The sequence below is a fragment of the Gorilla gorilla genome, chromosome 1 (genome assembly GCF_029281585.2).
Source record: "Gorilla gorilla gorilla isolate KB3781 chromosome 1, NHGRI_mGorGor1-v2.1_pri, whole genome shotgun sequence".
In the NCBI taxonomy this organism is placed as follows: domain Eukaryota; kingdom Metazoa; phylum Chordata; class Mammalia; order Primates; family Hominidae; genus Gorilla; species Gorilla gorilla.
Window position 1 is genome coordinate 83,022,716 of NC_073224.2, and position 24,593 is coordinate 83,047,308.

The 24,593-nt window shown below is 40.3% G+C and overlaps 2 protein-coding genes across 3 annotated transcripts in view; one reads left to right on the forward strand and one right to left on the reverse strand.

Annotated features, from left to right (window-relative positions):
• KLHL20 (kelch like family member 20) overlaps nt 1-11,088 on the reverse strand; it is a 71,574-nt gene extending 60,486 nt beyond the window's left edge. Inside the window, exons 1-3 of one of the 2 annotated variants that reach the window (XM_019026741.3) lie at nt 10,946-11,073; nt 10,358-10,489; nt 9,946-10,009 (exon numbers count right to left, since the gene is read on the reverse strand). In XM_019026741.3, the coding sequence (XP_018882286.1) occupies nt 9,946-9,968 (23 nt within the window). In that variant the 5' untranslated portion in view covers nt 9,969-10,009; nt 10,358-10,489; nt 10,946-11,073. Of the gene's footprint in view, nt 1-9,945; nt 10,010-10,357; nt 10,490-10,945 lie in introns of both variants that reach the window. The other variant, XM_004027921.4, reaches the window with a different exon arrangement.
• The window catches only part of ANKRD45 (ankyrin repeat domain 45), a 101,868-nt gene continuing 88,351 nt past the window's right edge, over nt 11,077-24,593 (forward strand). The window contains exons 1-3 of the mRNA XM_063710813.1: nt 11,077-11,199; nt 20,543-20,634; nt 22,126-22,187. The gene's annotated coding sequence lies outside the window, so the exon portion shown is untranslated. The remainder of the gene's footprint in view (nt 11,200-20,542; nt 20,635-22,125; nt 22,188-24,593) is intronic.

The following is a 24,593-nucleotide window of genomic DNA, read 5'->3' on the forward strand; positions in this document are numbered from 1 at the left end:
TACTGAGGCAGGCAGGCCTCCTTGAACTGCAGTGGGCTCCACCACGTTCAAGCTTCCCAGCTGCTTTATTTACCTACTCAAGCCTGGACAATGGTGGGCGCCCCTCCCCCAGCCTCGCTGCCACTTTGCAGTGTGATCTCAGACTGCTGTGCTAGCAATGAGTGAGGCTCTGTGGGCATAGGACCCTCCGAGCCATGCGCGGGATATAATCTCCTGGTGTGCCGTTTGCTAAGACTGTTGGAAAAGCGCAGTATTAAGGTAGGAGTGACCTGATTTTCCAGGTGCCATCTGTCACCTCTTTCCTTGGCTAGGAGAGGGAATTCCCTGACCCCTTGCGCTTCCTGGGTGAGGTGATGCCTCTCCCTGCTTTGGCTCACGCTCGGTGTGCTGCACCCACTGTCCTGCACCTACTGTCTGACAATCCCCAGTGAGACGAACCCAGTACCTCAGTTGGAAATGCAGAAATCATTCGTCTTCTGCATCGCTCATGCTGGGAGCTGTAGACTGGAGCTGTTCCTATTCGGCCATCTTGGCTCCCCGTTTTTGGTTTTTAAACAGAGGCTTTAGAGAAGCATGATGGCTAGAGCTAGTATACATAAACTGTAGAAGTCTGTAAGTTGGGCATTTCCTGTACATTTAAGTAGGTGTTGTCTAAACTTGTGTTAAAGGACATATTCTTTAGAAGCTGCAATAATTATTTTCCTCTAAAATGGGTTCTGGACAAAAAGGTGGTAGGGTATCTGTAAATTGCTCAAATTTGATGAACACTGCCTTACAGGATCACAGTATATATGTATGTGTCTATAAATTTTACAAGTTGGTGTTCTTCACAAGTCCTTAAATATGAATACAGCCCATTCTTGCTTGTGTGGAGATCTAGATATGGAATAGAATGGATCATTGGATCATCTAGCATAATGCCCTCCTTTTACAGATGAAGAAACTAGTTTGGTTACGTGACTTACTCAAAATCAAGAAGCTTTCAGTAGCAGAGCAGGCCTCTGGATGCTTTAGGGTAAACCACGCATCTCCTGAGGTACTGTGAATATTTAATAACTGTAATTCATGTGAATGCTGGGAGGCAAGGAGAGGGAAGAGTTTCTAGGATGATTTAGCAATTCAAAATGAGGTTTTGTTTTGTTTTTTCTTATGGATTATCCAAATTTCTGTACAACTATTTTTAAAAGCCCAAGAAACTCACCAAATACAGATTTTTTTTTTTTAGATTCAGTCATCATGAAAAACTTCACCAGTGAAATATCAAGAAGAAGAGTCAAATAATTTGGTAAAAGAAGCCTATAAAATGCATTTCATATTTAAGGGAATGAGCATAACAAAGTGAACTTACGTCATCCCTTTTCTAGCTGAAATTAACGGGAATGGTCTAAGAAATTTTCAGAATTACCTTTAAGTACTTATAAAATACTTAAAATACTTTTATTATCTTTAAAAAGTCATTCTAGATAATATATAAGATACAAATTTGTATCTTTTCTTTGCAACAGGGTCTTGCTCTGTCACCCAGGCTGGAATACAGCGGTTTGATCACGGCTTACTGCAGCCTCGACCTCCTAGGCTCAACTGATCCTCCCACCTCAGCCCCCTAAGTAGCTGGGACTACAAGTGTGAGTCACCATGCCTGGCTTGAAAATTTGTATCTTATATTCATATTTCATATGTAGAAATTCAGGTGCTAAATTACTAGGTAAAAGTCACAAATTACTGACAAATAATTAGAAATAAGATATTTGGATTTTTGTATGATCACATTATATAAACATGCAGAGAAAAGACAATCTATGCCTCTTAATTAAAATAATTATTTTTTTAACAAATATTTACTAATTGCTTTTAAGGTACACAAAGCATTTTGCTATAGACTGTGAAAAATTCAAAGTAATATAAAGAAGCAATCTCTAGAGGAGGAGATACATGAATAACTAGTAAGAGGGCAACCAGGACAAAAGATGTGGTTCAAACATAAGAATTTTTGGAGGAGGCTGAGCCTAGTGGCTCATGCCTGTAATCCCAGTACTTTGGGAGGTTGAGGTGGGGGGATCCCTTAAGCCCAGGAGTTTGCCATGCCTAGGCAACATAGTGAGGCCCCATCTCTAAAAAAAAAAAAAAAAAAAAAATCCCCAAAACATATATATCATGTATGTGTATGTGTATATATATATATAAAAGAATTTTTGGAGGTGATACATATGTTTAGAACCTTGATTGCGGTGATATCATGGGTATATACATATGCCCAAACTCATCAAAATGTATACATAAAATATGTACCTCAATTATACCTCAATAAAGCGTAAAAGTCATTCAGAAAGGCAAAATCTATGAAGTATATGTTTAACATCATTCAGAAAGATTCTGGATCTCACAGGTATAGCCTATCAGGTTACTACAAAGGTTGTTGTTGTAAAGTAGGAATATTACTCTGGGTTTTCCCAGAGCTTAAGTGAAATATCTCACATCCATGCTCCAGATCGTTATATTTCTGTTTCCGATTCTAAACTCATTAAGCAGTCCTCTGATGGAAAATTCTTCCAAAAGTACCATGCTACTTAAAAGGGGGATGACTCAAGCATTCTGATCACTGAGTTTTAGGTCAGCCTCATGTGAGTCTCTCTCAGATACTAATCATCTACAACTACTGAGAGAGTCTAATATCTAGCCTGCAAAGGACAGCATCCCTATCAGTCTGCTACTTCCAAAGCTGTAGCACTGACGGGAACTACAGTATAATAAAACACTAAAGTGTAAAAGGAGTCTCCTGAAAAGGACAGAAAAATCTATAAGGACATTCTAGGGAGAAGAAATTGCATGTGCATTGCAAAGATATAGCACAAAAATAAAAAACATGGTTCTTCTTTTCTCCAACAACAACCAATTTTTCCAAAATACTTATATATCTGGTAAAAACATCACTGTTTATGCTTGGCAATTTTAAAGACTAAAACATAAAGCTGAGCAGTTAAAGAATAATTTTTACCATCCACATAAACAATCAAGAATGCTTTTAACCACAGAGCTAAAATGGTGCCTTGTACACAGTAGATGCTGAAAGAATAAATCACATGATTAACAGTGGTACAATCAAGCTTCTTTTTTAAAAAAGTAACAATTAAAGACAGAAGACCAATTCAAAAATTCCTGGAATACTGACACTGCATGCTGAAAGTAAAGTGTTATTGTCACAACCTTAGTTACGTACATAAAGATACTACTGTTGAACTGAGATATAAACAATTTTTTATTTCACCTAAGTACAATGTGGGTAAACTAAGCTAATGTCTCCGTTTTTCTTTTAAATGTACCATAGTGCCAGGCGCAGTGGCTCACACCTGTAATCCCAGCACTTTGGGAGGCAGAGGTGGCTGGATCACCTGAGGTCAGAAGTTTGAGACCAGCCTGGCCAACATGGTGAGGCTCCATCTCTACTAAAAATACAAAAATTAGCTGGATGTGGTGGCGCATGCCTGTAACCCCAGCTACTTGGGAGGCTGAGGCAGGAGAATTGCTTGAACCCGGGAGGCGGAGGTTGCAGTGAACCAAGATTGCGCCACTGCACTACTCCAGCCTGGGAAACAAAAGCGAAACTCCATGTCAAAAAAAAAAAAAAAAAAATTACCATAGCAAAAAAAAAAAATAATGCTCTTATTACTGCATCAGTATAGTAGAATATTTTTTTCTTTTTTTTAGAAATAAGGTATTGCTCTGTCACTGAGGATGAAGTGCAGTGGTATGATCACAGCTCACTGCAGCCTCAAACTCCTGGTTGAAGCGATCCTCTCACCTCAGCCTCCTGAGTAGTTAGGCTGTCAGGTGCATGCTACCACGCCTGGCTTAATTTTAATTTTTTTGTAGAGACAAAGACCCTCTATGTTTCCCAGGCTGGTCTAGAACTCCTGGCCTCAAGTGATCCTCCTGCCTCAGCCTCCCAAAGTGCTGGGATCACAAGTGTAGGCCACCGTGCCCCCAGCCATTGGTGTCCATCCACATAATTTTCACTTCAGGAAATATCATTCATCTTTTGCCTTTTTTCCTCAACCATTTAAGAATGTAAAAACTAGCTGGGCATGGTGGCTCACAGCTGTAATCCCAGCACTTCGGCAGGTTGAGGCAGGAGGATCGTTTGAGCTCAGGAGTTTGAGACCAGCCTGGGCAACAAAATGAGATTCCATCTGTATGAAAAAATTTAAAAATTAGCCAGGTGTGGTGACATGTGTGACAAGTGCTTCTTGAATAGCTTGCAGAACCATAAGCCAAGATAAACTTTTCTTTATAAATTACCAAGTCTCAGGTACTTCTTTATTGCAATGCAAAATGGACTAATACGCTATCTAAATGAACATTTCATCTTTCCTACTTCAAAAATTTTGTTTTACTTTGAAAATTAACAACTTGACCTTAAAAAAGATTCAGTTGCACTGACCCTCATTTATAGTCCTAAATATACTTGAATAGAGACAGCTGGAGATTTGAGTATATAAACCCTCAAAACAGAAATAACATCTCCAAGTGCCACTTCTACTTAGTAGAAGGGGTCCCAATAGGCACTATATTCCACACCTGATTCCACACCAGAAAGCCAAGCTATTAACCTCTTTATTTGAAACCTGGTTGTGAATGTTTTAGTCCCAAGACATCTCATCACTGCTTATTGGATAAAATGAGCACAAGCCTTGGGTGCCTTGGTCCAGTGATTGAGACCAAGATGGAGCAGGAAGGGTAAATCCTCATGCAAGCATGCTAGTTTCCCTTTATATCAGGATAGCAAAAGCCTTCCTAGAATACCCCTCAACAACTACTGCTGACATCTCATTGGTAGCACTGTGTCACACAGCCCTTCCCATATGCAGAGACAACTAAGAACTCAGAGTATTTAATTTTCTAGTGTCTATAGTAGACGGAAGAAAGGAAGAGATGTGCAAGCTAACCTACAGTGCATGCCACACTAGGGAATAGTCAAATCAAGCAAGTTTATGTTTTCCACTATTTTTAAGCATACACTTTAGACTGAGTAGAACAAATTGAAAATTTCAAAGATATGAGATTGGAAATTTTGTCTTCTGAAATTGAACTGAAGGAGTAGCTCAGCTATCCTTCAATGTGAGTAAAAAACTATCAATAAAAACTCTAGATACTGTTAAATAAAATAAGACCCAAAGCATGTAAAGCTTCTTACTCATTTTAGAGACTTTATGGGGTCTTCCTGCTAGGCCCCATCGTAAACACCCCTGGTACTCACTACAGTTCTGTCCTCAGCATTCTCATTTTCTGTTCTACCATCACTTATGCCTACAGCTTGAAGAACCTTCTTAGTATTGATGACTCACATTTTTTAAAAAAAATTTCTAGCCCAAATCTCTCTTCTGCCCCAGAGTCATATTCCAATCACATGCTGGATATCTCCACCTGGCTGTTTCCTAACACAATAATCTTAAAGTATATGAAACAGAATCTATTCTTGGCTTACTGAAACCTGTTCCTCTTCCTGTATTTTTCTTTTTAATCTTATCATGGCAGCATCTAGTTTCCTAAGTTTGGAGTCATTTATAACACTACCTCTTCCTCACTCCATGTTCAACAAATCCTTTTGATTTTACTATTATACAAGCTCTCAACTCCATCCTCTTCTCTCAACCCTCACTGCCATAGATATACTTCAGGTTCTCATCATCTTTCATCTAAACTACCACAACTACTTTAAATTCATTTCCTTGCCATAATTTCTTCCCTCTTTCCAATCCATCCCCTATGTGCCTAGAAATCAGTTCAAAGAACAAACGATGTGTATAATAATGTCCATTGGCTCTTAAATACCTAAAGGATAAAGTTTGAATTCTTTCCCACGGTTGTAGCCTCAATTTCCATGTTTTCTACTTCCCCTTCTTCCTCAAAATACCCTATACTCCACATATACTCACTGTTCCATGCATGTCAGACAATTCTGGGTCTTGATACTCTCTCTTATCTTTTTTTTTTTTGCACAAGCTGTTCCTTCCTTTTATGGTGTCCTTAATTAACTCCCTTCTTTAGAAGTAAATTCTTATTCTTCCTAGAAGATCCAGCTCAAATGTTACCATCTCTGTGATGCTTCCTCATCTCCACAGAGCAGTTCCCTCCTCTTAAGTTTACACCTCTATTAAAATTCTGTTAACATTGTTTGTTAATTAATTAATTAATTAATTATATTTTAGAGATGAAGTCTCGCCCTGTCATCCGGGCTGGAGGGCAGTGGCACAGTCATAGCTCACTGCAGCCTTGAACACCTAGGCTCAAGTGATCTTCCTTCCTCCTCCATCTCCCAAAGTGCTGGGATTACAGGTATGAGTCACTGTACCACGCCAATACTGTATCATTATATCTGTTCTCATCAATTGATCTGTATCACACAATATACAGGAATAGAGTGGTATTATATAAAGGTTTGATATATGAATAAACCAATTTCTACAATCAAGCTCAGTTTTCTATTTATATATTTAAGGAAAGTTGGCAGAATTAATTACAAAATATTTGGTATCTCTAAATAAAATGAATGATTAAAAATTAATATCTTGGGAAACAAACATATTGTTGGTAAAGACTATGCATTTGTGTAACTCTAAGGGCAAAAATTTGTCAATGTCCACCAAAATTAAAAAATGTACATAATCTTTAGGCAATTCTAAATCTAAGAATTTATTTTATTTTTTTTTTGAGACGGATTCTTATGCTTTCGTCAGGCTGGAGTGCGGTGGCGCGATTTTGGCTCACTGCAACCTCCACCTGCTGGGTTCAAGTGATTCTCCTGCCTCAGCCTCCTGACTGGCACTGTAGCTGGGACTACAGGCACGCACCACCATGCCCAGCTAATTTTTGTATTTTTAGTAGAGAAGGGGTTTCACCATCTTGGTCAGGATGGTCTCGATCTCTTGACCTTGTGATCTGCCCGCCTCGGCCTCCCAAAGTGCTGGGATTACAGGTGTGAGCCACTGCGCCCAGCCAGAACTTATTCTATACTTACACATCTGGGCAAAAACCACCTACAAGGATATTCATTGCAGACAGAACTGGTTGTAACAGCAAAACAGTTGAAATAAATCTCTCTCAAATGGGACTGGTTAACTAAGGTGCATATAGACAATGGAATACTACATAACTATTAAAAGGAATAAGGTAAGTCTATATGCATTTGTTACAATTTACAAAATAATTTTTCAAGTGAATAAAGATACAGAAGAATGTGCATGATATGCTGACAGTGTCCTTTCAAATGCATTTTCTTATTTATTTATTTAAGAGATGGGGTCTCTCTCTGTTACGCGGGCAGGAGTGCAGTGGCATGATCACCACAGCCTCGAACTCCTGGGCTCAAGCAATCCTCCTGCTTCAGCCTCCTAAGTAGCTGGGTAGCTGGGAATACAAGTGTGAACCACTATGCCCTACAACATTTGTGTCTTTTTTTTTTTTTTTTTGAGACACTGTCTTGCTCTGTTGCCCAGGTTGGGGTTCAATGGTATGATCACGGCTTAACTGCAATCTCTGCCTCCCAGACTCAAGTGATCCTCTCACCTCAGCCTCCTGAGTAGCTAGAACTTCAGGCATCTGCCACAACACTTGGCTAAATTTTTCTTGTTTCCTTTTTGTAGAGATGGGGTTTTTGTCATGTTGCCCAGGCTGGTCTTGAACTCTTGGGCTCAAGGGATCAGCCCACCTCAGCCTCCCAAAGTGCTGGGATTACAGATGTGAGCCACTGTGCCTAGCCATCTTCTCTTTTTAAAAGCTACTAATGTTAGCCAGGTGTGGTGGCTCACGCCTGTAATCCCAACACTTTGGGAGGCCTAGGCAGGCGGACTGCTTGAGCCCAGGAGTTTGAGACCAATCTGGGCAACATGGCAAAACCCTGTATCTACAAAATAAAAATTAAAAAAGTGAAAAGAGAAGACATCTTATATACATTTGTGTATGAACTACAATGCCTCTAAAAGAATGCATAAGAAACTGCTTACAGTGGTTGCCTTTGGGAACTGGGGTCAGCAATGAGAGAGTTAACTTTTCACTGAATATCCTATTGTATCTTTTAAATTTTGCATTGTGCTATGCAAATGATAGTACATAAAGGAATGATGTAATGAAACTTTACTAATAAAATGCCAATTGATTTCATAAAACTTTATAATCAAAAATTAGAATACCTTTAACAATAATTTTCAGTCTTGTTCATAGATTTTTTTTGTTTTTTGGAGGGGGAAAGTCTGCAGAAACTGTTCAGTCCTATTCAAACAATTATTCAGTAATCATTAGGTGCTAGTGATGCAAATATAGGAAGACATGAGACTAAAAGAGCTCACAATCTAGTAGACAGAATGAACATGTATTCAAATAGTCTCAATATAAAAAGTTACTTCTCAAAGCTTCTTTAATAGCAACTGAGTATAAACCCAGCATTACAGAGACTGCCTTCTGGGTTCAATCAGCAAAAATGATAGCCCAATAAGAAAAGGATAGGGAAGTGTGACCATAATTGAATGTAGGAAGCAGGTGAAAGTAAGACCAGAGACCAATGTGAGTAGGCTAGGCTCTGGCCAAATGACAGTGATGAAGAAAGAGCCGTAGCTTAACGATTAACGGCACTAGAATTATCCAGCATGATTCTGAATAGCTGACAGTATTATGTAATAAAGCAAGAAAAAAGGAGCAGGTATGAGTGATTAAGCAAATATTTTATATAGACTACTGATAAACCAAAAACATTCCCACACTCTGCTATTCTTTTAAAAAATAATAAGCTCTTATTTTAGCAATTACATAAGATATGACATTTTATGGTAGCTGGAGATGAGACACAATCAGTGGGTTTTCAATAATGTTAGAACTGAAGTGATGAAGTATTTAATATTATGTTGTTAATTTTTTCATGTACATTGTGGTAAAATATTATTCCTACTACAGAGTAAAATATAAATAAGATAATGGTATTTTTCATCTTGATAATATCTTTTCATCTGGAGATCTTAAAGCATTTGCAAATGTTCATTAATCCCCAATATCCTGATCAGATACACTAAAGAAGTAAACTGGGGTACAGAGAAGGTGAACAGCTCAAGGTCAACTGATAAACCAATAACAGATTTGGATAAAGATATACATTCTGGTTCTTGCTCCAAGTTCTGAGTTATAAGTCATATTCCCATTATAAAATGTTTCTTCTCTTAAAAGAACTGCAGAAGTTGTTTATCTTTGATGTTAAATAACAAATGATTAAATAGAGTTCAATAAACAGAAAACAAATGTAAAAACCAAAGAAATAGAACTGGGATGATTTTGTATCATAAAGATTCTAGTCTCATTTGTTAGAACAGAATGAGAAAAAACATTATTAAATTCTAGGGTTGGGAGGGCCTATTTATTGTCTATATTTTCCCAGACATTGTTCTATTTTTCTATGGACTAAGTTATTATGTCTAATACCTATTTTAGTCCTTATACAATCTTCCCTGCAATGCAGCTATTTTAATTAACAGAACAAATGTATGATTGAACATCAAGGAAATAACCAAAACCAGAATTAGGCATGCAGTACAGTATATTATAAATAATTATGATTCTTACATGGGAACAGAATCCTCTACATTTTATAGGGAACTGAAGATTATAATAAATCCATATAGTATCATAATGAACTTAATGATTATTTACTGTAAAAAACATGAAAAAAGGAAAATGTAAGTATTTAGCACTACATACAATCCACAGCAGTTTTCAGAAACAACTTCTGTATTTTATTCTATTAAAAAGCTATTAATTCTTAATATTACTTTTGATTTATTGTAGAACAAGACTCATTAGTTCCAAGCAGAATTTAGTAAGATTGAAACTCTTTTTTAAAAATTTAAATTATTACATGCTGAATTTTAATCAGTGGAACCAAAGGTTTTCTTCCTAAATGCCTACCTGCGCATTGGCTTTCCTTCCATGCACCATGAAAAGTACCCTTCACCACACTCTAAAGCCGAACCTAAGACAACAGAAAAGCAGGAACTTAATAAAAGCTATTTCTGATCTTTACAGTAACAATCTTTATATAATAATTTCACTCATTTCGTCAGTTATCAAGAGTTTCATATCCTATTATACCACAGGCCTTCTGCAGATGCACAATAACTTAATCTAGTATATTTAAGATTACCATCCTTACTCTGCATGCTAAAACGATTAAAGTAAAGGTGAGGGAAAGTATGCTAAATAGTCCCGCCTGTTAGGTCAGTCTTGTTTCTCTTCAAAAAGTGCTTGGAGATATTTAACTGTGATCTCGACATCAAGTATATTTACAGAGCAAGCACCAGATACCCACAGCAGTACTAACCTGATAGATCACATAGGGTACACGCTGCTTTAATAACGAATCTGAAGATTGTTAACTTGTCCCGAAGTGACAGGAGGAGGAGGCGTCTGCATTTGCCTTTACAAACAACTCCGCTTCCGACAGTCCAGGGAGCTTGAACAGGGCATGGAAAGTATGGCTCCAGACTAACACTCTTTACAAGCATTTCCTTCAGTCCCCGATACAATGTTCACTACCCACGTAGCAGGATTTCGCCAGGTCCCGAGGGTTAAATGGGGGCGCACAGTACTTTCTTCCTTCCCTGAATTCCAAACACTGTCTGGGGAAGCTGTCCAGGGTGCGGAACCCCAGCACCACCAGGCAGGACACAGCCCGGGGCCTCCTCTGGCTCCCGAGATAGGCTGTCAGCCAGCGAGAGCGCACTCTGGCGCTCCGCGAGGCCCGGCCCCAGCACCCCAACAGTCTCTTCTCGGCGCCGACTGACAGGCGACCGACGAAGCACAGCCCTGACCCCATGGGGCAGCTCAGCAACTTGGGACCACATATCTGCGAAGCGAGCCCTGGGGCGCTGTCCGCTGTCCCCTGGTCTAAGGTGACTGGCTCACTTACCGGCTCTGACACTTTCTTCTCTGCAGCAGCCTCCTCCGTCTACTCCGCCCTCCGCTCCTCTCTGCCTCCTCCTCCACCGCCGCTAGCGCAGGCAGGATGCCGCTCGTAGAGCTATTTCCTTTCCCTTCACCGGCCCATATCCAGAAGCAGGAAGTAGTCCTATTCTTAAATCGTTCCCGCAGGAACCCACATAATCCGCCAAGGGGTTCCGGTGCGGCTCCGGAAGTAGTCGTGCCCTTTGCTGGGGCATTCAGGTAACCTCAAAGGCTGTTTATCCTCGTGGGGGTTCCTTGTATCCCAAGAGTAACCATTTTTAGAGTTCACTGCGGAACTGGCAGTATTTGAATACTGAAGCCTCCTCTTTTCTTCTTTGTTTTCGCCAGCAAAGGCAGTAAAGGGTAGTCACAGAAAGCTAAGAATTTGTATTTCTTTTTAGTTGGTGGGTCTCCTTTTGGCACAATGTTCCTAATTGTGGATTGAATTATTGCATGCACACATGGGTTGGCATGTATCTGTCAGGCCTCTACTATGTACAAGGTGCAGAAGTTAGATAGACAGACCAGAGATAGACCTTATCCTCCAGATTTCCCACGGTCAAACTTTCAGGACACCAGGATTTTATCCAGGCTCTAAGGCTGTGTTAGTCTGCCCTTTCTGCTTAGTATTCACCACCAGACACTTCACCAAACACATCTTCTGTGGATTCACTTTAATGTTAGGGAGGGAAGAGTATATTTTCTTAAAAAAATTTTTTTTCAGTAGCAAGCAGAGCCAAAAAAGTATATTTTTAAAGTTATCTTTTCCTCCAGATTTTCCCATAGCACACAGCCACCTGATTTTTACCGTATATTAATATTTAGAAAACAAGTGATACAAGTGTAAGGTGGGGATTACAATTTCAGGAATATCAGAGAAAGACTGTTGCTGATTTCCTGATAAGTATACTAGGCTAAGTATTAACCAGATTTTCTTTAGCTGTTCTTTATGTAGAATCTACACAGGTGTGTCCAGTTGTTTCTGAGGGGAAAGGATACCTCTTGTTAATTAGCTTGTAGTGGAAAATGCATGGCCTTTAGATCCAGATGTAGTGGCCCAGTGGATTCTTTTTGCCTGCTGCCCAGATACAGATGATTTATCAAGGTATAGGGATTGCAGTGGAGAAAGAGTTTTACACAACATCGAGTGGAAAAATGGAAGAAGTTTTATTATTACTCAAATCAGTTATATTATTACTCAAATCGGCCTCCTGGAGCATTTGGGGGCTAGGTTTCTTTTCAAAGGTAGTCTGGGGAAAGGGGTAGGGGTGGCTAGGCAATGGGTGCTTGCTGCTGACTGGTGCAGTCATAGGGGTATGGGAGATGGTCCTCCTGCCTACTGAGTCGTTTCTGGGTGGAGCCACAGGAACAGTTGGTGGGTCCAGATGGAGCCATCAGTAGTCAAACATGCAAAAAACTTAAAAATATACCCGAAAAGGCCAATCCTAGATTCTACAATAGTGATGTTATCTGCAGGAGTAATTGGGGAAGTTGCATATCTTGTGACCTCTGGAATAATGGCTGGCAATCACTTATGTCTACACTTAACAGAATTCAGGCTCATCTATCTCCCTTGTCTGGTGGTCTCTCATTAGCTTTACAAAGGCAATTGAGTTTTGGGGAAGGACTGTAATTATTTAAACTATTAAACTAAATGTCTCCCAAAGTTATCTTGGCTTAAGCCCAGGAATAATTAAGGACAGACTGAAAGCTAAAGGCAAGATGGGGTTTGGCTAGATCAGATCTTCTCCACTGCTATAATTTTCTCACTGATAGAATTTTTGCAAAGGGGGTTTCAGTGTGCAAAGGCGATTTCACGGATACACATAGATACAAATCCTAGACCTGTAACTGACTAGCTTTGTGATCTTATTCAAAATTTTTACTGCATGTGTATATGTGATATATATACATTTGCAGTAAAATGATTTCTTTTCCATATTTTAAAACTTTTCATAAATGGTGTCAAAGCATATGTATTCTTTTGCAACTTCCATTTTCCACTCAACATTCTGTTTGTAAGATTTGTCCATGTTGATCAATGAAGGTCCAATTCAGTGATTCTCAAAGTGTGGTCCTGGACCAGCAGCATCAACATCACTTGGAAAATGCTAACCCTTGAGCCCCATTACAGACCTATTGAATCAAAAACTGAAGGTGGGCCCCAGTAATCTGTGTTCTAACAAGTTCTCCAGGTGATTATAGTGCATGGTAAAATTTGAGAACTACTGCAATAATTTATTTATTTTCACTGCTTTATAGTATTCTATTATATGAATATACCATAGATTTTTAAAAACATTTTTTCTGCAGATGGATATTTTGACTATTTCCAGTTTTCTCCATTACAAACAGTGCTACAATGTAAATTCTTGCATATACCTCGTTGTGTACACCTGTAGGTGTTTCTTTGGGGTGTGCACACAGAAGCAAAATTGCTGGGTTGTATGCTATGCACAGCTTCAACTGTATTAACACTAGTCAAATTGCTCTCTAAAGTCATTATTCTATTTCAGTAATAATAATACTAGCAAATACTTATGTAGCATGTTATAGTAACTCATTAATACACTAGTCCTCTCGAGGTAGGATCTATTATCATCATTCCAGTTTCACAGATGGCACCAAGATGTTATGTAAGTTGCCCAAAGTCACACAGCTAGTTATGAAGTAAAGCAAGAACCTGAAACCGTACGCAATGGCTCTAGAGTCTGTGCTTTCAGCTACAGTGCTGTGTTGTCTCTCCATTACAAGTGTTTGAGGGTTTTTGTTGGTCTATATTATCATCACAGTTGGTGTTTTCTAACTTTAAATTTGTTTTTGCCAATTGGATGGGTATAAAATGGTAATTCACTGTGGTTTAAATGTTTATTTCTCTCATTACTGTTCAAACATTTTTCATATGTGAAAGTGGCATTCAGATTTCCCTTCTGTGAATTGCTTATTGTAAAAGATACCTTCAAAGTGACTCCTATTTTTTCCGTAATATGAATTATACTATTTTTATAATTCATAGTATAGGTATGAAAATGTTACTATATGGTATAAAAATGTTACTAAAAATGCTGCTAACCAAAGACTGATTTTAAAACTCCTGTCCAGGATAACAGCAGTCTCCCCTATTTTTGTATATCTGTGATTCACTCCCCAACCCACTGCAATCTGGTTTGTGCTTCTGCTACTCTGTTTCTTTTTGAAGTGGAGAAGTTCAGTGTGAATCAACCCTTTTTATTTATGTCAAGACCTAGAGAACTCCATTTAGAGATGTGTTTATGGTAAACCTGGCATTTGCAGTAATTACAGTTTTTCTGCCACCTGAGTAAGACTATGCCCTTTGGGAGCCTGAATTTCTAGTGGAAAATACACATGAAATAGATTTTACTTAGATTGGGTGTGTGAAAGGAAAATATCTTGGGCCCCCAAAATCACTAAGCTAAAGGGAAAAGTCAAGCTGGGAACTGCTTAGGGCAAACTTGCCTCCCATTCTATTCAAAGTCACCCCTCGGCTCACTGAGATAAATTCATATCTGATTGCCTCCTTTGGAGAGACTAATCAGAGACTTAAAAGAATGCAACAATTTGTCTCTTATCTACCTATGACCTGGAAGCCTTCTCCCTGCTTTGAGTTGTCCCACCTTTCCAAATGGAACCAAAGTTCATCTTACATATGTTGATTGATGTTTCATGTCTCCCTAAAATGTATAAAACCAAACTGTGGTCTGATCACCTTGGGCACATGTCATCAGGATCTCCTGAGGCTGTGTCACAGGTGCATCCTAAACCTTGGCAAAATAAACTTTCTAAATTAACTGAGACCTGTCTCAGATTTTCGGGGTTCACAGGTATGAGGTAGTGACAACAGCCAAATAATTCTTTTCAGGGGTTGCTGAGCTTACCTTATAGTTTTTCAATCAAAAATTATATCTTGTTTCCAATGTATAAAATACAGTGGTTGGACCTAAGGTTTAGTTGTAGGTGAGACCCACAGGGTCCATTGTTTGTGGAATTTTCATTCTTCTTTTTTTTTTTCTTTTTAAGCAGGGCCTCAATCTGTTACCCAGGCTGGAGTGCAGTAGTGCAATCACAGCTCACTGTTGCCTCTGCTTCCTGGGCTCAAGTGATCCTCTCCCCTTGTTACAGTAGGTGGCTAGCCAGGCATGCGCAAGGCAGGAGAGGGCTTCTCCCGCACCTCACCAGGAATGTCAGGCGACCATCGGGTGATGGTCAGGCAGTTGTCACGCTGCCTCTCTAATATAATAATTGGTTGCAAACAGCACCAGGGAAAGGCAGTTTCCCAGTAGATAAAAACACCTGAAACTGGTGGCAGCTTCTCAATAAGATCTCAGGAATTGGGTGAGTGGGCTCCAGCATATGCATTAAAGGGCAAAATGGCAGAGTTTAGCTGGTATATGACCTTCCAGGGGCATTCCACCAGAATGGGAAGAACGCCTCAAGTGAGCATGTGTACAACTCTAGTAAACACACTCTGCATGCTCCCCTCCCAGGCACTAGCAGGCCATTGCACATGCGAACAACCCACCCCAAGGGAAGAATCAGGGCAGAAGGGATGCAAGACCCCAGAAGTATGCCAGCATATAAAATGCTAAGTCAGAAGGTCAAACTTCACACTTGTTTTCAAGTTGCCTGCTTGGACCTGTTCCAAGTGTACTTTCCTTCCTTTGACTGCTGCTCTAAAACTTGCCTCCATCTCTTCTGCTTCATGCCCCTCAGTCAAATTCTTTCTTCTGAGGAGGCAAGAATTGAGGTTGCTGCAGACCCATATGGATTCACCACCGGTAACAACCTCAGCCTCTTCGGTAGCTGGGACCACAGGAGTGTTCCACCATGCCCAGCTATTTTGTTTGTTTTTTTGTTTTGTAGAGACGAGGTCTCACTATGTAGCCCAGGCTGGTCTTGAACTCCTGGGCTCAAGTGATCCTCTCACCTTGGCCTCCCAAAGTGCTGGGATTAGAGACATAAGCCACCACACCCAGCGAATTTTTATTCTTGAGGAGACAGACAGTATAAAATTGAACCATGAATTACATAATTAGTTGTTCAATTACGATTGCGGTAATTGAAAGTGATCTACTGGGTGCTAAGAAAACACCTAGTAGGGTGGCTCATGCCTATAATCCCAGCTCTTTGGGAGATCCAGGCAGAAGTATTGCTTGAGGCCAGAAGTTTGAAACCAGCTTGGGCAACATAGGCAGACTTTGTCTCTACAAACAAATTAAAAATTAGCTGGGCATGGTATCACACGCCTCTAGCCCCAGCTACTCGGGAGGCTGAGGTGGGAGGATCACTTGAGCTCAGGAGGTTGAAGCTGCAGTGAGCTGTGATTGTGCCATTACACTTCAGCCTGGGCAACAGAGTAAGGCCCTGTCTAAAAGAAAAAAAAAAAGAAAACATCTAGTAGGGTGCCCAGATATGGTCTAGAGGGTAACAGAAAGTGTGGTGTGCAGCCTTTAAGATGGCCCTAAGTCTTCTATGCCTCTTGGTGTTCATGCCCTCATGTAATCCTCTCCTTTGAGTGTGGGCTGAACCTAGTGACTAACAAATGGAATATATCAAAAGTCATGGAATTGTACTTCTAAAATTAGGTTATTAAAGGACTGTGGCTTCTGTCTCAGATGTCATCTCTCCCTAGCTTTCTCTGAGGGAAGTAAGCTACCATATTGTGAGCTGCCCTGTGAGAAGCCTTGTATGGCAAGGAACTGAGAGAGGCTTCTGGCCATCAGAGAGGAACTGAAGGTCTCAGTCCGATAGCCCATGAAGAGCTGAATCCTGCCATTAGCAACATGAGTGAGCTTGGAAGTGAATCTTTTCCCAGTTGAGCCTCTAGATAAAACTGCAGACTTTGCTGACAACTTGACTAAAACCTCATGAGTTGAAAGGGAAGGAGGAATGTTCCAGGGAAAGACACTAAAGCCAGAGAGGCAAGGACAGGTTGGCCAGGGTGCACTGGGGAGAGTGGCATGACACAAAGCTGGTGAAATTAGAAAGTATTTTGGGAAGTTCAGGAACAGAGCAGGAAGAATATGCACAAGTAAGACAATGACAAAGCATTTTCCTAGTTTTCTTGATGCTGCTATAGAATTCTAGGGTGCTTACAGGGTGGTACAGCAGAGAGCACTATGATGCGAGCTAGGAGACCGGGGTCCCAGTGCTAATCCTGTAATCTGAAGCCATCACTTGGTCATTCTTGTTCTCAGTTTTCTCATCTATAAGATGGAATCTAAATCCTTTACAATTTCTCAGTCTAGAGTTATTAGTTATGTGAAACTATATGGGGAAAACTATAAAACATTCCTGAAATAAGCAAAAGTAGATTTGAGCAGATAGAAAGTCATTCCACATTATTGGATAAGTTGACTCAATTTCATAAAGATAACAGTGCCCCATAAAGTAATTTATAAATTTAATGCAATCCAGTGTCTTTGTTTGTTTGTGCTTCTGTAGCAAAATACCTTAGACTGGGTAATTTACAAAGAACAGAATTTATTTTCCCATAGTTCTGGAGGCTGGGAGTCCCCAGATCAAGGCACCAGCATTGTCAGTGTCTGACAAGGGCTGCTGTCTGCTTCCAAGATGTTGTCCTGCTGCTACCTCCTCTGGAGGGGATGAATGCTGTTTCCACACATGGCAGAAAGGCAAGAGAATGTTCCTTCAAACCTGAGCCATAAGGGAGCTAATCCCATTCGTGAGTGTGGAGCCCTCATGGCTTAATCACCTCCCAAAAGCCATATGTCTTAATAATGTCACATTTAGGATTACATTTCAACATGAAATTTGAAGAGGACACCATCCATAAGTCAAACCATAGCACCAAATAAAATCAACATCAGAGTTTTTACAGAACTAGATAAGTTGATTATAAAGTTAATATGGAAGAAAAGACAAATGAGAATAACCAGAAATACTCTTACTCTAAAAATAGAAATAGCTGAGAGAAGGGTTAACCCTAAGAGATATTATTAAAACATGTTCTAAAACCTCTATAATTAAAACTGTGGTTTGGGCATATAAACAGATAAATGCAGCAGGGTAAGAAATCCAGAAATAGACCTTAGAACATATGGAAATTTAGTATGTGATCTCAAATCAGTGGGGCAATAGGCACTGTTTAATAAATGATGCTGATACAACTATGGAAACATAAGAAATTGGATTTATTTCCTTATATAATGAGTTAGACTTCACTGCAGTCTCAACAAAGTCCTCTGAAGACCCTATGGGAAGATCTGAGCCTGGGATGGTCCTTTATATTTGTCACGAGTTGGAGTTAGAAGGCTGGTTCTTTATACCCTACGTCAATCAAATGTATTTGAAAGCTTAAGGTAATAATGAAAGCGTAAAAATAATATAAGAAAATATGGGTGAATTTCCTTATTAAGAGTGGAGAGGCTGGGCGTGGTGGCTCATGCTTGTAATCCCAGCACTTTGGAAGGCCAAGGTGGGCTGATCACTTGAGGTCAGCAGTTCAAGACCAGACTGGCCAGCATGGTGAAACCCTGTCTCTACTAAAAATGCAAAAATTAGCTGGGCGTGGTGGCGGGCACCTGTAATCCCAGCTACTTGGAAGGCTGAGGCAGGAGAATCACTTGAACCTGGGAGGTGGATGTTGTGGTGAGCTGAGATCGCACCATTGCACTTCAGCCTGGGTGATAGAGCAAGGCTTTGTCTTAAAAAAAAAAAAAAAAAAAAAGGAGAAACACTTCCCTGAATATGGCTCAAAATCTAGAAGCAAAAAGATTGATCAATTTGACTGCATAAAAAAATTTCCATGGGACAAAGATAAATGAAGTAAAAAACAAATGACAATTAGGAAAAACACATTTGCAATATATTAATATATCATAAAGCGTTCATAATGTAATATATAAATGACTCCTAAAAATAGAGAAAAAAACAAATAACATAAATGGGCAAAATATATGAACAGCCAGTTTACAGAAAAAGAAAATGCCCTTAATCGTTTAAATATATTATGAATATATCATGAGCAATCTTGCTCATAATAAGATAAATGCAAATTGTGTCTATTTTGAGACCCATTTACCACCTATAAAGTAGGCAAAAATCTGAAATGGCACAAACTGTTTTTCTGACACAACTGTGGGGAAGAATGCACTCATTTGTGACCAGTGTGTGCAAAATGACAAAACTTCTATGGAGGGGGATTTGGCAAGATCTAGCAAAATGACATTTGCATTGACCTTTTTCCATTATCCTGAGGAAACACTTGCAAAAATAAAATAAGTTATGCACAAGGTTATTCACTGCAGGATACTTTGTAATAACAAAAATTAGAAAGAATCTAAAAGACTCTTATTAGGGGGCTGATTAAATAAACTATGGGATATCTACATAATGAGGACTATGCAGTTATAAAAAGAAATGACAAAGGGCTGGGTGAGGTGGCTCATGCCTGTAATCCCAGCACTTTGGGAGGCCGAGGTGGGCAGATCACCTGAGGTCAGGAGTTCGAGACCAGCCTGGCCAATATGGTGAAACCCCGTCTCTACTAAAAATACAAAAATTAGCCATGCATGGTCATTGGCACCTGTAATCCCAGCTACTTGGGAGGCTGAGGCAGGAGAATTGCTTGAACCTGGGAGGCGGAGGTTGCAGTGAGCTGAGACCGTGCCACTGCTCTCCAGCCTGGGTGACAGAGTAAGACTTGGTCTCAAAAAAAAAAATTAAAAGCAAAACAAAACAAGGAGGATCTTTTTTTTTTTTTTTTTTTCTTTTTGAGACGGAATCTTGCTCTGTTGTCCAGGCTGGAGTGCAGTAGCACAATCTCAGCTCATTGCAACCTCCACCACCCAGGTTCAAGCAATTCTCCTACCTCAGCCTCCTGAGTAGCTGGGATTACAGGCGCACGCCACCATGACAGCTAATTTTTGTATTTTTAGTAGAGATAGGGTTTCACCATATTGGTCAGGCTGGTCTCGAACTCCTGACCTTGTGATCCACCCGCCTTGGCCTCCCAAAGTGCTGGGATTACAGGCGTGAGCCACTGCGCCCGGCCGGAAGAACTCTTAATGGCATACTCTTCAGGCATGTTGTTAAGTAATGAAAACCAAGTGAACAGTGTTTATAGCATGCTAACTTTGATTAAGAAATGGGTAGAAATATAGTGTGAGTGTATATAAGTGTATATGTATTTATAGTTTAAAATTTTACGTATATATATAAATTGAAAGATAAATGGAGAATTAATAAAAATGGTTACCTACAGGGGAAAGGAGAGACCAGGGTAGAAAGGTTAGGGATGGCAGCCAGATTTTGAAAGTATTAGGCTTTATATTTTTATGTGTTAAATGTTCTTAATAATTAAAAAATTCACTTAAGCAAAATCTATTTTTATTTATTTAATTTTTTTTAACACAGAGTCTCATTTTATCACCCAGGCTACAGTGCAGTGGTGCAAACACAGCGCACTGCTGCCTCAACCTCCTGGGCTCAAGGAATTCTCCTGCCTCAGCCCCACAAATAGTTGGGACTACAGGCACATGCCACCACACCTGGCTAATTTTTTTTTTTTTTTTTTCTATAGAGACAGAGTTTCACCATGGTACCCAGGCTGGTCTCGATCTCCTGAGCTCAAGCAATCCACTTGCCTAGGCTCCCAAAGTGCTGGGATTACAGGTATGAGCCACCATGCCCAGCCCTCTATTTTTATTTAAATAAAATTTTATTATTTACTTAATATTTATTTTTATTTTACTAAAAGGCATTTATTTTAATATCTTTAAAATTTTTAAAGAAAATTTAATCAAAAGAGAAAAAAGCCATCCCTAAATATTGAAGAATAAATGGACCTAACTATGTCGAGTTGGTGGCACATAGTTAATGCTGTAATGTACCACCCAGACATCCTTCAGGAATGAGGGACACAATCCACCGGATGCTAGAAGTGCTGTTGACAGAGAGAGCTCTGCTGTCAGTCCTTTTTGGGAGGCACTTTGACTGAAAAAGAGTGGCCTGACCAAGGTCTCACTCCCTCTCTGGGACAGCCTGCATTCAATCACTGGTCAATGCTGGGATGTAAAGGCACAGCTCTGTTGCCCCTACTTGGTATAACTCTGAAGGATCATCCCAGCGTCAGAGCTTCCCAGAGGGGCTGCAGAGGCCTTTGTTGAAACTACAGTACAGCCCAACTTCTCCCTCTGCCCTGCTTCTGTCCCTTTCTTTTCACAAGTATTGGTCCCAAAAGCACTCTCTAATAAATTACATACTAAACTCCATCTCAGAATATGCTTCCTGAGGAGTCCAACTGCAACAGTTAGTGTCAGGAGTGGTTCAAGAAAGCAGTCACTATAATGGGATTTTGGTATTGGACCACCTGCTTCCAGGCTAGCAATGAGAATGTCAACACTTGTGGTAGAAAGAAGCACAGACAGTCCTTGGCACAACTGAAGTGCAATTGTTCAAACTTCACTGCTGCTGAACTGTATCTTCTGGTGGATGGAAACACTCTAGTAGGTTCAGTGGATCAGATGTTTGAGATATATGGGGGAAATATGAGTGGGCTGATGTTAAGCTTATTTGATATTTTGAAGAAATGTAATGAAAGGTTGAAAGTGATTAATTTGACAATTAAAAACTAAGCATGAAAGCCAAAGGGCCTCCTCATTAAGAAATAAAGAGGCTCTCATCTGCAACTGGAAAGCAGGAAAAGCTGAGGGCTAGGTCCAGGACTTAATTGTAAGAGTTGCAGGACCTCAAGGAAGATTAAATTCTTACTACTGGCAAGTTGGCTCTGCCTAGAACAGGGTGCTAGTTGGGAAAGAGTGGGATCTTGACACATGGGATGGGGACATCTATGTTCATGCACCCCCAAATCTTTAATTCCCAAATTTCCCTGAACCCTCTGAGCCTAGAGAAGTGGCCCTCTCCTCCCTAGGGCTAGTGCTCCTTCCTTGCTTGAAGATGTTGAAAAGGCCTCCCCACCGCGGGACATGAGTCCTTTCAAGATCAGCCCCACTTTCCTGCCTTGCCACTAAGGCAATAACCAGATTAAGTTACAACATAACCCGCTAGGGACATGCTTGACCCATAATGGAGGAAAAGGACTGCATTAGTTTGTAGGGCAGCTGTGCTAAGTGGCTTTAACAACTGAAATCTATTTTCTTGCAGTTCTGGAGGCTAGAAGTCTGAGATCAAAGTGTCAGCATCATCAGACCATCACTGTTACATAAGTACTTTCCCTTCTCTCACACCTGTGGTTGCGTGGGCTTACCTTATGACCAACTGAAAGAGTGGGAAAAAGCTTGAGCTTGGTTCATGACTGGGTTGGATCAGGACACTGGTGCAATCCATAAAATGGACAGTAGCTGCACTGCAGAGGTGAAAGGAAATTCTCCAAATGGGCAAGAACATTGGGAAACCTACCTTTGTGTGGAAAGAAAAATAGTTCAAGGTTAGAATTTACATAGACACACAAACTGCAATGAATGGCTTGGCTGGAAGGTGAAATATTTGGGGACAGGGGAAAAGGAGACCTGAGGTAGAGGCATGTGAATGGATGCATAAGAATGGACACAGATATCGGGCGCAGTGATTCACACCTGTAAGCCCAGCACTTTGGGAGGCTGAGGTGGGTGGATCACCTGAGGTCAGGAGTTCGAGACCAGCCTGGCCAACACGGTGAAACCCTGTCTCTTCTAAAAATACAAAAAAATTAGCCAGGTGTGGTGGCAGGCGCCTGTAGTCCCAGCTACTCGGGAGGCTGAGGCAGGAGAATGGTGTGAACCCGGGAGGTGGAGCTTGCAGTGACCCAAGATCGTGCCACTGCACTCCAGCCTGGGCGACAGAGCAAGACTCCATCTCAAAAAAAAAAAAAAAAATTAGCTGGGTATATTGGAGTGGTATGCGCCTGTAACCCCAGCTACTTGGGAGGCTGAAGCATGAGAATCGCTTGAACCCAGGAGGTGGAGGTTGCAGGTAGCCAAGATCATGCTACTGTACTCTAGCCTGGACAACAGAATGAGACTTCATCTCAAAAAAATAAAATAAGAAGAATGGACACAGAGGGGCATGGTGGTTCATGCTTGTAATCCAGCACTTTGGGAGGCCAGGTTGGGAGGATCACTTGAGGCCAGGAATTCCAGACAAGCCTGGGTAGCATAGCAAGATCCTGTCTGTAAAAGAAATAAAAAAAATTAGCCAAGCATGGTGGTGGTGCATGTCTATCGTCCTAACGACTTCAGGAGGCTGAAGTGGGAAGATCACATGAGCCCAGAAGTTCAAGGTTATAGTGAGCTGTGATTGCACCACTGCATTTCAGCCTTGGCAAGAAAGTGAGACCCTATCTCAAAAAAAAAAAAAAAAAGAGGACACAGAATGACAGCCAGCAGACTGCCAGCAAGCCAGCAGACTGCCAGCAATAAAGATCAGTGCAGAGCCCCTGACATCATGGCACTTACCCCCTACCTTCCTCCTTCCTCCTTCTCCTTCTTCCTTGGCTTCTATGTTGCCACATTCACCTAAAGCTGTTTATTCTCTAATGATTTTTCCCTATCTGCCTTCTCCCTAAATGTAGTTGTTCCCCAAGGCTCTGCCTTTAGCCCTCTTTTCTTCTCCTTATAAACACTCACCTTGGGTGGCTTTGGAGCCCATCCTCTTTGAAGGTTTTAGCTACCCCCTATATGATGATACTCTGAAATCTATTTTTATATCTCAGTCTTATCTGCTGAACTTTGAATTCAAATATATGTTGGCTGGAGGTACATTGATACTTCTACCTCTAGTTGTCTAAGCCTGCATTCATCATCCTGATTTTAACCCTGATCTTCAAAATCTTCTAATTAGAAAATCATAGGCTACCTAGTCACCCAAGATAGAAGCCAGAGAGCCACTCTTGGCTTCTCTCTGTGCCTGCTGTCTCATCCCCCTCCAAGATCATGTTGCTGTCTGATCTTTTCCAATCCAGGTAACCACATCTCTTGCCTCTGCCTCAACCATACACTTTTCTGCTATTTCAAACACTTACGTGTTCACCAGTGTACTTTGTAACTTATTTTGTGCCTTCATGCCCTTTTATGTTTCTTTTGAATGCCATTACCACTCCTTTGCCTGTTGAATTTCTAGTTATCTTTGATTTTTAATTTTCACTCTATCTTATATTATTTATTATTGTGAGCTTTGAATCATAAAATGATTTTTAAGTCACTAACAAAAATTAAAATTTTTAATTTAATTCTAATTTTTAAATTTTTATTTATTTATTTATTATACTCTAAGTTCTAGGGTACATGTGCACAATGTGCAGGTTTGTTACATAGGCATGTGCCATGTTGGTTTGCTGCACCCATTAACTTGTCATTTACATTAGGTATTTCTCCTAATGCTATACCTCCCCCATCTCCCGACCCCACGACAGGCCCCGGCATGTGGTGTACCCTGCCCTGTGTCCAAGTGTTCTTATTGTTCAATTCCTAACTATGAGTGAGAACATGTGGTGTTTGGTTTTCTGTCCTTGTGATAGTTTGCTGAGAATGATGGTTTCCAGCTTCATCCGTGTCCCTACAAAGGATATGAACTCATCCTTTTTTATGGCTGCATAGTATTCCATGGTATATATGTGCCACATTTTCTTAATCCAG